The 15,370-nt window shown below is 41.2% G+C and overlaps 1 protein-coding gene across 3 annotated transcripts in view; it reads right to left on the bottom strand.

The window, feature by feature from the left end:
* SMAP2 (small ArfGAP2) overlaps positions 1 to 14,220 on the bottom strand; it is a 41,803-nt gene extending 27,583 nt beyond the window's left edge. For 2 of the 3 annotated variants that reach the window (XM_063105128.1, XM_063105129.1), the window contains exon 1: positions 13,949 to 14,220. In XM_063105128.1, coding sequence (XP_062961198.1) covers positions 13,949 to 14,051 — 103 coding nt within the window. In that variant the 5' untranslated portion in view covers positions 14,052 to 14,220. The remainder of the gene's footprint in view (positions 1 to 13,948) is intronic. The other variant, XM_063105127.1, reaches the window with a different exon arrangement.
* Between the last annotated feature and the right edge of the window lie 1,150 nt (positions 14,221 to 15,370).

The following is a 15,370-nucleotide window of genomic DNA, read 5'->3' as shown; positions in this document are numbered from 1 at the left end:
CCCGACCCACTGAAGAATGTGGATTTAAAAGAATGAGGAAAACAGGGGGCACTGGGAGCAATTTCAAGGTTATTCAACCTAAACTTATATTTTATAGCAAATGTAACAAGTACAAAAATTAGATCTCCTGAGAAATCTAGTACATTTCAATCACTACTTCCATGGCTAACAACAGGCTGGAGAAGCAGGTGAGGGAGGGACTGCTGAGCTAACAGTGAGGCAATCATTTCAAAGTTGGCCAGGTGGACCTGATATTTCAAAACTTGACATTATAATTAACTAATTTCCTAGTATTCATGACCTCAATTCAGGTAACACAGGCCGACTTGGTTTGCCAGAAGTTACTGTCTTCACTCCCTGGGGACCTTCAATTCTTTACATTTTTTAGCTTGCTTCAGATTAAAGCCTTAACTTCCTCTTTGCAACACCAGTATTACTCATATTCTCAAGAAAGTGCTGAACATGCAAAGTGAGCTGCTCACTGGGGGGAGTATATCTTTAGAAGAAGCTACTAAAGAAGGGTGTTATGGCCACTGACCAATAAGATTGCTCTTCATCCTCCATCCCTAGGATAGATTCCCAGCCCCACCACGATGACAATGGATTAATTTCTTCCCCTGGGTAGGCGAAGGGATAACTGCCATAATACTAGATTCTGGATGCACAAGACCCGGTCCTGATCCGTAACTCACAAACCCAGGGGCTTCCTCGGTTGCTGACCTGATAGCCTTTGCAGATGAGTGCTTTCACACATTTCAATCACTACCTCAACTAATGGCTAACAATAGGCTGGGGACAGTAGGTGTGCAAAGAGAGACTACTGAGCTAGCAGCTAGATAATTTCAAAGTCAGCCAGGGGAACCTGATATTTCAAAACTTGACGTTATAATCATTACACTCCCTCATAATCAAGTGTTGGCACTCACCTGCACATAGTAAGCACTTAATACATGCTTGCTGATAAAACATAAGCAGTAGAGAAACAATATGAAAACTGATATTAAAAACATATTCAAATAGTTCCACCATTCTCCCTAAGACTACTAGTTCCCAACTGAAGCAATTTCCTCTCAAGGGCAATGTCGATGTCTGGAGACATTTTTGGTTGTCACAACTGGCGGGGGGGTGGGGAAGTGCTACTGGGATCTAGTGGGCAGGGGCTACATATGCTGCTAAACAACCTGAAATGCAGAGGACAACCCCACAAGGAATTATCCAAAATGTCAATAGTGCTGAGGCTGAGATATCCTGCTATAGGAGAACTGGTTTTAAGCCATTTAGTTTGAAGCAGGTGAGATATAATATGCCAATTCTGTGGAAAGGCCTTTTCTGTTATACTGTGACAAAGATAAACACTTAGAGTATAGAATCCTAAAATTGGAAAGAACTTCGGGTTTATCTAGTCAAAGCACAGTTGGAGAAACTAGGGCCCAGAGAGGTGAAGTCATTGCCCAAGTTTATAGAAGAAATGATCAGCTAAACTGGAATTAGAAGGATCTTTACATACCCCAAATGTGTGTTATGCATAGTAGATGCTCAATAAGGGTCACTAAATTGGTATCTTATTCTCGCACGAAAACTTATTCATACCCCTTCCCATCTATGCTCCCCTTCCTCAAAAGGAAGTCCAGAAGAGGAGAAGAGTGTAACATACTAGTAGAGCTCAAGACCAAGTGGCCAGGCAGAAAATGTTTTTCAGTTGTTTCCAGGGAAGCTCATGCCTTTCATCCAGGCAGAAGCTGTACACAAAACCTGGGTCAGCAAATGAGCCCTTGTGCAAAACCATGGACATGTGAGCTTCTCTCCACAATGGAGTGCAGCAGCTTTCCTAACACATCAGAGGAGCCCCAACCAATGGCAAACAGACAGAAAACCAGTGCCAGTTTAACTGAATCACAACCTATCCAAACAAGCTAGAGAACTTCCCTTTCTAAACAAACAGCAGAAAAGAACTGAAGTCTGGGATCAAAGTACAGATGGTTAGTCCAGTGGCATGCTCAGTGTTAGTCATCAGAACAGCACTGGCTTAAGGGAAGCGAGCATAAGGTGGAGATCTGCCCTTTCAAAAAGAGAACATTCACCTGAACCTAGGTGATTCAGTATTGAGTGTAATGAGGTGAAAGTCAAAAGGTATGGTGAGAGGGGTGGGGCAAAGATGCCAGCCATGTGAAAAGATCCTACAAAGCAAACACTATGCAGAGGAACACAGGGCAGGTGTCTAGGGGAAAAAAAAGAATTACCGCTTCAACAGAGCCAAAGTAAGTTTCCTCAAATTAAAAAAACCTGTTCCAATGAGTACAAGGAGAGCTTCTAAAACTGCTGCAGGGTTATTTAATTCTGTGGCACCTGAAAACAGTTTTTAAATATTTACTCTTCTCCCACAAAAGGGTTAAAGGACTGCTATTTCAGTCTCCTGTTTCACACCCCCTATACATTTTTCCCAAGATGATGTGTCACACCAAAACCTCCTACTGAGAGGGCAGAGGACTAGCCTTGTGACTGGCTCCATGGCGGCATGGATGCCAGAAGCACACAAATGAAATGGCACAAAGAAGCAATTACCACAAAGCAACCATGAGATTTACCTGCTCCGCTTCCTGGAATGTCACACATCTTCAAATATCTCAGCTAACAGTATGAAGGTGACTGTCAAAAACCAAAACATTAGAGCACAGCCTTGTAACACCAAGGTCAGGGGTTCAGATCCCTGTACTGGCAGCCGCAAAAAAAAAAAAAAAAAAAAAAAGAATGTGATCTGAACACACATTAGTAGAATAATACTGTTCACGATGGGGACAGAGACAGTGTGCCTGACACTGTGCATTCGGTATACAGACAGACATGAAGACACAGTCTAAAGACTGCCTTCATTTACAGTCTAAAGAACGCCCTTGTTTAAAAAACAAAAAACCACTATTATCCCCTTTCTACTAATGCAGAGCTTCTAATCCACCTTCCCAGTGGACTGAATTTAAGTGAAGGAGGACTGTATGAACAATATAAGATGCTAATCAAGGGCACAGTATTTCCACATATAAGGTATAATGTGGAAGTACTGGCCCATCTTGCCATGATATGATGCATAAAGCTTTTCTTTGTGGTCAAGCCAGGGTTCTCCCCAGCTTTCCTCTCCTTGCCTCAACAGATGTTTACCACAATGAAGCAGTTCAGAATGACAGCCCCCACAGCAAAACTGTCTCTACATAGGCTCAGCCCAGAGGACCCCCTTGACAACTTTCTAAAATTAGAGGGCCCACATGACTACTCAAATCTGAACACATAAATAACCCATCAGTCTAGCAGCAACACAAAATTTACACTGCAACATTATTTGTAATATTGAAAAACTGAAAACCCAAATGCCCAAATGTCCAATAACTGGGCAAGAGTTAAGTAAATAATGACCGTATTCCAGTGATGGAACACGATAAAGGTATTTAAATGTTTTTAATGTCATGAAAGTGCTTATGATAAATGGTAAGTAAAACAATAATGATATAAAATCTTTATGGTATAACCTCAAAGAAATAATGGGTGGTGAGGAATATGAGAAATATCTTCTGCATCATTATAGTTTTTCATATTTTCCAATGATTTTTATTATGAATATGGATAACTTTCATAATCAGAAAAGATAAGGTTTTTGCCTTTTTAAGAAACAGTATTTAATGACGTTTAGATAATAAGCACATGGGCCTTCCCACCCCCCCAAATCCCACAGGAAAAAAAACTGGCCTGGAAGTCTGTTCCTATGGTAACAAAAAAAAATTTTTTTTTTTTCCCATGAATGCATGAGAAGTCTAATGAAACTGGGACCTATTTTTATTCTGCCCATAATATGGACGCCTGATTTGAGTCTGTTTCTGTTCTGTTCACAAACTAGGCTCAGAACCAAATCAGAATGCTCAGAGGAGTGAAGCTGGAGTCTTCCTTATTCCAGTGTTGGTTTAATGAAGTTTCCTTTCTCTCTTGTACAAGCTGGGAACGTTAATACAGCAGTTACACTGTAGGAAAGACCTTTTGTCAAATTTCTCCTCCGTCTGCAACAGTTTCTCTAACCAAACTCTACTTTCAATGCCTACTTTCAGAGAGACAAAGTCAACCCCTGTTCCAAACAGCTATTCCTTCATAAAAATGCTTTTAAAGGGTCTGAAACTTTTCTTTTCTTTCTCACATCAGTTGTCACACTCAAATTGGTTTCCATTAGCTGTACTGTTTACAACTACTTTGAACAAAATTATCATGGTAAGAACAGGGAGTTTCCTTCCTATTTCTCCTCTGAGGGCTTGGGTCTGTTATCACATGAGTGGTAAAGTATCAACAACAAAAACACACCAGTGCTCCCTCCCCCACAAGCTTTATACTGCAGCATAAGATCACGTAGAAAATCCTGTAAGAAATTATTTTTCAAAGGTATAAGAACAAAAACAACAATCTAAAAAATATTAAGATAAATTTTTTTAACTCAAAGCTACAAATACTAGAGAATTCATTTCTAAATCCACACATTTGGGGACTTCCCATTAGACAAGAAAAGAGGAAGAAGTTGAACAACAAAATGTACCGTGTGTGCACTTCAGTCACATGGGGTGAAGTTACATCGCAGGGTTAACATGTAAACCCACATTTAAAGATGTAAGCTCTGCGGTAAAGGCCTGGAGATTTACGGTCTTTCCATCTCTAGCAACTGCTGCAAAAGACAGCATGGCTATGTGAAAAAAGGAACAGAAAAGGTGCTCTATTTGCTCAAATCACTATGCTATGACAGGCTTACCACCTGCAGCTGAGGGTAGGTCTCTCTCCTTCCTGCATTTGCTTTACTATTTCAATACATCATACAGTGAGAGGATTACACATTTGATTTTTAGGTGAGGAGAAATGACATGAAGCCTGAGGCACCCAGTTCTCATGGTTTCAAAGTAAGAAATTTGTTTTTGAAAACTTTGACTTGATATAAAAAACAAAAAAGTTCAACAAAGTATTCTGCAAGTGGGCTTATGAAATCCAGTACTTAAGTAAACTGTATTCTAAATGTATTTAAAAGCAAACCAGAGTACCTATAGGAAATATACAGATTGAGAGGAAAAGAGGGCTATATGGTCAACAAAAATTGTCAGAGAATTATTTAACATTAATTGAAAATTAAAAGAGGCAGCAATAATAAAATCCCTTTATTAATCCAAAATAAAACTATAACCCAGTGACATGTTCCAAAGGTGAGATTCCAGGGCAAGTTTCAGCCACACATGAGGGAGGATGGGGGGGAAGGGGAGAGTTGGACAAACTGAAGACAACCACCAGGGCAGCCTTACGCTGATGGATGTCCACAGCTGAAGGAAGATTTGGCTCATCTCTGGGGTTTTCCACTGGGGAGATACCTGCAGTTCAGCCATCAATGGACCAGCATTCACAAAGCCTGTGGGGAAATACAGGATCCAGAAGAGTGGGGTAGGGAAGGAGAAAGTTTGGAAAAGGGAAGAGTCAAACACAGTAGAGAAATGTTATAGTTATTAAACATGAGGTTTCAAAAACTCATAGATGTACCTCATAAGTTGAAATGGACTGGCTGAAAAGAACAGGTACTCTGCGAAGCAGTTGGACATGCTTTTTAAAATAACAAATTTTAATTACATCTGTGAATTATAGCAATGCCTGCCAGGAAGAAATTAATTTTTTGAAGAATAGAGAAAAACAATGAAACCTATGCAATTTTTACAGTGGGTAACTTTACCCAATGAGGATCCTTTATCTGTGGCCTCTGTGGAAAGTAACAGCCTAAAAGCAAACATACTCACACTGCACTGAAAACCTTTGCTGGCCTAGTTCCACCAATTCCATTAACGTAGCAAGGGCCCAAATGCAGGTGACCTGATTGACAAAAAAAGCACTTCTAGCAAGTGCTGAACTTGTATCATGTAACTCATTAAGCACTTATAATCAAGAAGAAAACTAGCAGCAATATCTTGGGAAGCTTTGCCTTTAAATGAAGCAGCAGCAACATTCCCTACAAGACAAAATACTTTTCAGGTCCAGTGTAGAAGAAACTAGGTCCAGTGAGCTCACCTGCCTCACCCAGTACTAATGTATCTGAATGTGGGGAGGGATGGGAGTGCGGGGGGAACCCAGTGGAATTAACCCCACCACAATCACCTTAACTATTAAGGAAAGACTAAGCTCTACAATGTTTTAAGGCTGCAATCCTTAAATTCTTTATGTGTATCTTCTGTGTTACTTACTCAAGTCGTCCAGTTGTAGATGGGACGTCTCAATGTGGGTATTCTATGCCTAAGGCTTCCCAGAATTAACAGGGTGGGAACTTAATTTCTGAGTAACCAAACGATAAATCGCTCCTAGCAGCAGCCAATAGTCAAATACAGGTTCAACAGATGCCAATTTGCCTAGTCACACACCCTAATTATATAGGCTATGATTGAGTTGTTACATTACTTCCTGGGACTAATTCTTGTTTCAGCAACAGTCGAGATCCTTTAGAAGCACATGAGGTTGTATCTGCCTGAAAACCCTTCTTATCTCTTGTCCCAAATAATTCAAATGAGGGGAAAGAATTACTTCTTGGAGATTTTTAAGTGCCTTTGTGTCTTGGATTCTATCCCTGCTCCACTCTACCACAGGGAACTACATTTCCCAGGTTCTCTTGACAACTGATTTCTGGATAAGTTCTGTCAATGGGAGGCACTGGTGGGGACAACAGGAAGGAGTGGGGAGAAGTCAGGGTAATAGTGCTCTCTCTCTTACTCGGTCTGGGTTCCAGTTACTATCAGACAGCTCCTCTTCCCATGCTTCTAGCTCATACCAGACGGCTAAGGCCCTTGGTGACACCAGCACCCTCTATTTTCCTTAGGGACATAGTAGCTCCCAGGTTGTAGTAATCCCTGGGGTGCCTCACCAGCCCCTGTTTAGCTTCTTGGCTCTTATATCACCAGTGTAACCTATTCCCTATATTAAATTCCCTCTGCTTGTATGACATACAATGGTTTCTGTTTCCCTGACTGGTCCTTGACTGATATATAGGGCCTTCCAAACATATTTTAAAACTTATTTTTCAGAAAATTAATAGCTTTCCTAAGAATTAAAACAACTATTTGGATAACCTCTAAAAGACTTCATTTAATAAGGAACAAAAGATTTATAGATGACAAAATCAATTCATTCATTCAAACAAATATTTACTGAGAGCCTGGTCTGTGCCAAGCACTCTTCTAGGTGCTGGGAATACAAAAGTAAACAAAACAGGCACAGAACCTGGCCCTTGTGGAGCTTACATTCCAGTGGACATATTAACTGTGGCAAGTTATGATTTAGAAAGTTAGCCAATATAGGAATCTTGCTTTAACAAGAGAGGAATTTGTTAAAAGTGGATTAACTTTAAGGTGTTCTCCTCTACATAGACTTGGTTCCTACCTTTTCAATGTGGTATGCTGAACTGTCACATTCCAGGGGCCAATACGGAACTTCTTCAAAGTTTAGTATCTACTTAAACTGGCCACTTGCTCAAACAGAAGAACAACTGTGATAAGGATTTAAACAGACACGATAATGAAAATTAGGCACCGTATACTTAGAATGTAAAACTTACGTGTGTTTTATGCAGGCTCTTGCTTGGCACCTTTTTCAAAGGGGATAGAGGAATTAAGTCTAACTCAATAAGTTCTTTTATCCCTTCTCTATGGCACAGGTAGATTCCATCAACATAACATACCAAGCCAGCCACAATGTATGTAATGTGTAGAGTGTTACAGTCATCAGTTGAATGACATTATTTCCAAGATGAATTTTTAGGCAGAAGAATAGAAGCAGAAAATGACTCATGTGGTGAACAGTTACATAGACTACTGTGCCCAAGAAAGCTGCCACCTACATACCATAATGACATCAGATGAAAAATGCAGAAAGAAGATAGTTTTCTGATTTATCTGGAAACAAAAGATTTGCTGAAGAGTATACTGAGCGATGAGGCTACAACTACCTGTTTACACATCCTAAGCACTGAGCAACCAGGAGCACACATCACATATTCAAAATATGACCTGCTTAAGCATAAGAGCATATTCAGCCTCAAAAATCAACAGCTTCAAAAGGAGGAAAAATCATATTGAAGCTGGCCCCACAGTGTTGTAGTCTGAAATATAGCATGTGGGCTATATTTCAGGTTCAAAAAAACCCAAAACAAACAAACAAACAAAAAAATCCCAATACGATCAGCTCCACAAATGACATAATATCTACTCCTGGCATTTCACTAGACTTTTCTAAGATAATTTAATGTACCCATGAAGGTACATTTCCATGGAGTATGGGCACAATACGTAGACCTTTCTTACTACTCAGCAATTAGAAATCATGCCATGCCTGTAATACTTATAATTCCATTTGAGTAACAGATGGACCTACAGTACTCTGGGTTTCTTACACAACAGGGAGCCTAAAGCATAATGCATATTCATAATCTCAATGTCACAGAGCAAGTCAACTACAGAGCTAGGATTTACTACTTGTCAAACTCTACCCCTTGCCACTCCCCAACGTGTAGTCAAAATATACTAAAGAATACTCCCCCCCCACCACACACACACACACACACACACACACACACACACACACACACACACACACACACACACACACACACACAAATACAGCACATCTTGGAGGCTTTGTGTCTTGTTTCCTCTCCCTAGAATGCAAAGTCCCTTACATCCACCTGGCAAAATCATGTTTATCCTTTAAGACACAATCTAATTGTCTCTTTGAAGCCATGACTTCCTGAGGAAGACTTGTTTGCCTTCTTCAATGCTTTCATTTCTCCCTGTAGGCAATGCCATAATGATAACTACTACATTGCATCATTTATGTATTTACACACCTGCTTTACCATTAGACTGTAAAATCCTTCAGACCAAAGACCCTATATTCTAATCTGTATGTCCTGGTACAGTGTCTGACACAAAGTATGTGCTTAAGAAATATTTTCTGAATGAAGATATGTAGTGTGGGATCTCAAGCTTGCAAAGAGTTTCCCTTTAAAGATATGGCATTTTATACTCTCTATCTCACTGCCATGGAATGATATTTATAGGAAAAAATCTCCCCGGGAACAGGTATAACATGCTGACATTAAAAGACAATCTAATGGGAACTTTGATAAATTATTTTCAGTAAAACTGTGTCAATCTAACCATGACTGTCAGAGTTAAGGTGCATTAGCTAAAAAACCCACAAAGTTATTTGATCTTGACTGGAAAAGAGCATTTAACAACTAGAAAGAGAAGCAAAACCCCTTCTGTTGTCTAGATCTAATAGAATTTTCTTTTACTTCTCAAAAGGTGCCACAGATACAGCTAAAATTATTAAAAATTGATAGGAAAGTTCACGTTCTAAGGAATGATATTTAATAAGCAATGATTTAGCTATCAACAGAGAACAAATGTAAAGCAAAGCTAGAGATTAATTTACAGGAGTTAAAATTTAGGACTACTATTAGAAAATTTCTACACAAAGAAATTATTCCCTGGTGTAATCTTTCATACAAGTTTGAAAAGTCAGGAAACATCAGAGACCATCCTAAAGGGTATCACAAAGCACATTTGCAAAAATGCCAGAACTCCCATACATAGGAAATGGTTTTGGCTTAAAGACTAGGGAATTATTGGGTGAGTCATTCCAACTGTGGCTTCCAGTAACAGAAGAACTTTAAGGGAATAAAGTAAAGTAAAAAAGTGATACTAATAAAATCAAGATAAGATAAATAAGATCGGCAATGGAAAAAATAAATAATGTGTACATTTGAGTAACATGTTAGTTTATAAAGCACTTTCATTTTTCATACTAGGAAAATTAAGGTGAGAAAGTTAGGTGGTGTGCTGAAGGTCACAAAGCTACAGTAAGCAGAGTAAAGGAATCTAACTGGATGTTCCAACATCATGTCTACAACCCCTTCCACTGCTCTGCTTCTTTGCCACCTGAAAGGTGGGCTTGAGTGTATGCTATGGATGGGCTTGGGACACTTTCTAAGATGCCTTCAATGGCAGCAGCTGTCTTTCAAATCACTTAAGAATATCTTTAAACATAATCAAGATAACCTGGGGATAGCCTTAGACGATACCTTGAAGGAATAAAGCAGCTCGTCAACGTGCATGGAGAGAGAATTATCATGCTCTCCATGTTGTAGTATTGAAGGAAAAATGCAAGGTGTCATGAACTGTGGGTAATATGCTACTATTTGCATAAAATCACTGCAAAGGAATATATTTAAATATAGTCATCTATGCATATATTATCTCTTAAAAGTCACGTAAGAAATTGCCAACAGTGGTTACTTCCAGGGAGGGAAAATGGTGGCTAAGGGATCGGGGACAAGAGAATAATTTTTCACTGCTGAAATATTATTCCCTTTGGGACTTTTTCATATTTCAACCACATGAAAGTGCTACACTTTTCAAAAAGTAAATTTAAATTTAAAATGTATATAATTGAAATTGAAATAGAGGCACTGGCTAGGTGATTAGAGGTGAAACATTTCACAGACAGGATGTAGCAGAAGGGAAAAGTGAAAAATTAATAATGAAGTTTCTGTCAGGCTCCAGAATTCCATGCGGTGTTTCACAATCTGAAGTAAATATTCCTCAAGCCCATCAAGTTTCTTCCACTCGAATTCTTTGCCCATCAAATAGCTCTCAATTTCTCACAAACCTTGACACTGAGAAAGGAGTCTGTCAATAGTGGACACAAGGATTCGGGTCATCAGAAAGATAGATCCTTTATGATAAATAAGATAGTGTCTAGTTTAAATGGCAGTCTCTGAAGAGATTTTTTAGGAGTAATTCCATACACACTGATAAAATCTGGAACTGAAGAGCTAAAGACCAGTATGACCCCAATATGAAGGAAGTATGACCCATTCCATTTATGGTACCCAAAATGGAACCAGGCCTCAACTAGCCAGTTACTGTTGACATATCTGGAATTTTCAGTATTTTTGTCCTTTGTTCTCTCACTTCTTAAGTCATCCAAAAATTTACCCCAAAGGTCACATTAACTTGGGGGATTTGGTTGATGAGGAAACCACATCTTGGACCTCAAGCAAGTCATAGCAGTACCAATGTAACTTCCTTTCCTACAATGAAATCGCTCCAGTGCCTTAGAGGTCCCAGAAACTGGTGAACCTTATGCTCAAGAGAGTTAAAAACTCCAGGACCAACAAAACTTCTACTAAGTAAAAATAACACACACTTGTTCTCTATCCTGACGTTTAAACTATGTATCTTAAGAGTCAATTAATAAAGAAATCTCATTCCTAAATAAGCATAAGATTTTAAAAAGAAGAATTATTGCCAAAGAGTTATTTTGGAACATTACAAAATTACTTGCTCAAATGTCTGTAGTGCAGGCTACATCACCTGATTGAATACTAATGGATGAGCATTCACTCACCAGATCCTGTACAGTTAGCTTTCAGTTTTCTGAGAGAACACAAGAGATACAGATAAACTGAAATCCAAATCTCATTTTAGCTAACAGTTTTTAAATTCCTCCTCCTACTAAATGTATTTTTATCAGAGCTAACACGTAATTTAACATACTGATGCAAGTGTCTATTCCTTCCCAAATCTGATAGTTGTCATTACAACAATCAAAATTAGAAAAGAGGAGGGGGAAAATGAGTGAGAGGGGTTGACAGGGTGGAATGGGCTAGATAATTCAGAAACTGGATATACCAAGCCTCAACAGATGCCTATTTAACATAAATGAAAGAGGACTGACACATTATCATCTCATTTTAAATACAATGGCCAAGTCACTGAAGCCCATAGCAAAACGTGAAACAAACTTTGGAAAAGAAATTGTTTAAGGATCCAGGATTCTACCATTAACAGCAGTTAATAAAGTTTACAAGCAAGCAGTTACTAGTTCTCATTAAGAATTAACTAATGTTTCATTATCTGATCCCCAGTAAGGCTACTGATAAACAGCAACATGAAATTTGGAGAAAGTAGTGAATCAACCTCTCTCTTCTGTATGTTATATTTTATTGGAATATAAGTAAGTATAAGTGTAATATGAGAAATGGGGAGGGGTGGTACTAATCATCACAATGGCATCTGACTCCCCAGATGTAGCAATGCTCTCTCCAGAGGGTTGTTTCACTGTGACTCAAGATCTGTCAACTGAGGACATAAGGGAATTAGAGTAAGGCCAAGATACACTCCTAAATTTTAAACCAAATCTTCCAATTGATCTAGCACAAGATCTAACAAGAATCAAGCTATAAGAAATTAACGTATTTAACATAAATTGATTCTAAAATACCTTTTTAAATGAATTGTTGCTAATGCAAAAATTTAGGAAAGAAATCTGGGGACCTGCTTTCGGAATGGCATGTTCCATTTATGTACTGGTAGAGGTCACTAAAATACACTACTAGGTGTCTAAATCAATGCATCATTCCCCTGTTCTCCTTACATAACCTTATTTTTCTAAAAGAAAAGGTAATTAAGTGAAAGCATCGATTAAGCATGTATTTCCTGGGCCGGCCCGTGGCTCACTCGGGAGAGTGCGGTGCTGATAACACCAAGGCCACAGGTTCGGATCCCATATAGGGATGGCCGGTTCGCTCACTAGCTGAGCGTGGTGTTGACAACACCAAGCCAAGGGTTGAGATCCCCTTACCGGTCATCTTTTGAAAAAAAAAAAGAAGCATGTACTTCCTTTCTCAAAATAGATAAATACAAAAACATTTGAATCTCTGTTTTAAACTATATGCCCAATGTGCTATATGACAAACAACCCTGGCAAATCCATTGCATTATGGACAAAAGTAAATGAATAACAGCCCCCGAAATATAACTACTCATTTCTCCCCAACGAAAAGGAAAAGAATTTTCTCAACTCCTCCAATAATATGCCAAACGATTCAAAAAGAAAATAAGGAAACAAAATATTTATAGACGCTTTTATCTATAAATGTCAAGTGCAAACATTTCACTAATAATCAAGCTTTCCTATCATATGATTTTTAATTGTATCAAATAATGTATCTTTGAGGGCACATAAAACAAAGACTAAATGGTTTTGCCAATTTACGGTGATCACAATTCACCTTCAGAAGTGTAATTATTACCACGGAAGCAACGAATTCGATGAATTCCTTGCTTCGTTCTCTCCACTGATTAAACGGATACAGCACTACTGCCAAAATCTGCTAGTTCCTGCCACCACCACACACATCAGGCCTCCAACGCACTCCATAAGCCAAGGCTAGGCTGTCTAGAAATCCGCACTGTGTCACTGCATCGGGCAGTTTCCCACCGCACACATCCAGGAAGAAGAAAGCCTTCTAAGCACTCTTGTCAGATCTCAGCAAGGCTGTAAAATGACAGAAAGAGCTGCTATCCCAATAGCAGGCAGCAAGAATCGCCACCTTTAAAAATCATTTAAGCGGTTTTCCTCTCCGTCATCTCACCTCCCTCCTCTCTCTCTCTCTCTCTCTCTCTCTCTCTCTCTCTGTCACCACACACACACACACACACACACACACACACACACACACACACACACACACACACACACACACACACACACCACACACACTGCAGTTCACCCCCAGCTTTGCAAGTCTAAGGCTGCGAGCTCTGCACTGACAGAAGCCAGAACTCATTCAGAGCCCTGACACGCAGATATTCTCACCCGAACACGCCAGGCCACTTCCACGCCTACCATCACCCCCGTCCCCGGGCAAGCACACACATTCGCCACCTCTCCCCACAGCAATCACCCAGCTGCAGAAAACCTAGCAGGCTCATGGGCAAGAGCAGCACGCGTGACCATTCAAAGATGACTTGGGCGGCCTCAGCTCCAGAACCCCCCCCACGCCGCCCCCGCGCCGCGACCCGGCGGCTGGACCTCTCGCCCACCGGGAGGGGTGCGCTACCTTTAGATTGGCAGTCCGCACAAAACTTGTTATCCTCCTCCAGCAGCAGGTTGGCCAGGACCGCCTGGTACCGATCCACGTCCTTCACCGACTTGCCCGTCATGGCCAGGGTGCCGGCGGGGGCAGAGGGCGACGCGCCCTCCTCGCCCCCAGAAACCCCTGACTCAGTCCGAGGGTGAGGACTCCCGATCCCCCGCCCAGGGGCACCTCATGAGCAGGTGAGAGTCCTCTCCTCCCGCCCTGCCCGAAGCCCCCTCTCGCGGCAGCGGCGCCCGCCCCTCCACCCCCTGCAGCCCCCTCAGTGCGGCGCCCCCTGGCGGTCTTAGGGAAAGGCCCGCGTCCAGAGGAGGCTGCTGGGACCCTCGGCCGAGGCAAAGGGGGTCTCGGACGCAGAGATGACCCCCGGCCTGCCTGTCTACGGGCTGTGCGTCCCGCGCCTTGGTTTCCCTGGCAGCTGCCGCCCGCCGGGCCACCACCTCCGCCGCCTACTTCCGGCAGCTCTTCCTCTCCGCCTCCACCCAGCCCAGCCCGCGCATGCGTCCCGCCCCTACCGCGCCGCCCTGGGCTCTTCCCGCAGCTCTGCCTCTCAGGAACCAATCCGGGGAGAAACAGGGGGCGGGGATTGGGGCGGAGAGAGGAGTGGACACGCCCCCTTCGTGTCCTTGGAAAAGAATGAATGGAACCTGGCAGAAAGGGAATGCAAGAAAGCGAAGGAAAGCAACAACTAACATTTACTGAGCTCTTACTCTGTGCCATGCACTGTGCTAAGCGTTTTACGTAAATTATCTCAATATAATCCTCACAGCAACTGGTTGAGTTAATTACTGCACTTATCATCCTTATGTAATCTCAGGGTTGTGGATACCCCAAAGTCCTCCAGCTTAATCTTTCCTTCAACAGCCAAATAGAAGGGCCCAAGCCACTAGCCCACGACAAGGGGACGTCACAACCTACCCATACTTTCAGAGGATCCTGATCATCTCTCCCTTGGAGTGCCTGTTCCCACCGATATACACTAGCTTTCCTCCTGTGACTACTGCCGTCTTTGGACTTTGTTTTGCCTGGCGCCTAGACAGGTTTCTTCTTTCATTTCTTAAATTCTCACAAAACAGTGCGATTTTGTGTAGCAGACTTTTCTGAAGGTTATTTGGGTGAGGGGTGGGGGTTTATTTGGGTGATTACAGCATAACACAGAATAAGCAACAACTTAAAAATGGTGATTAAACAAAATCGTCCAAAGCCACCCTTGCTACAAAGAATTTCTCGGTGGCTGTCCTTTTCTTTAGGGAATCCATCTGCCATATGGCTCGTGTTTTCATTCATTCATTCATTCACTCAGCAAATTGTTACTGAGAAACTTCTAGTTATCAGGCACTGTACTGGGGGAGGGAGGAATAACATGATCCGATTTGTGGTTTTAAA

Source organism: Cynocephalus volans, chromosome 8 (assembly GCF_027409185.1).
Source record: "Cynocephalus volans isolate mCynVol1 chromosome 8, mCynVol1.pri, whole genome shotgun sequence".
In the NCBI taxonomy this organism is placed as follows: domain Eukaryota; kingdom Metazoa; phylum Chordata; class Mammalia; order Dermoptera; family Cynocephalidae; genus Cynocephalus; species Cynocephalus volans.
This window is presented reverse-complemented; position numbering and strand designations above follow the sequence as displayed.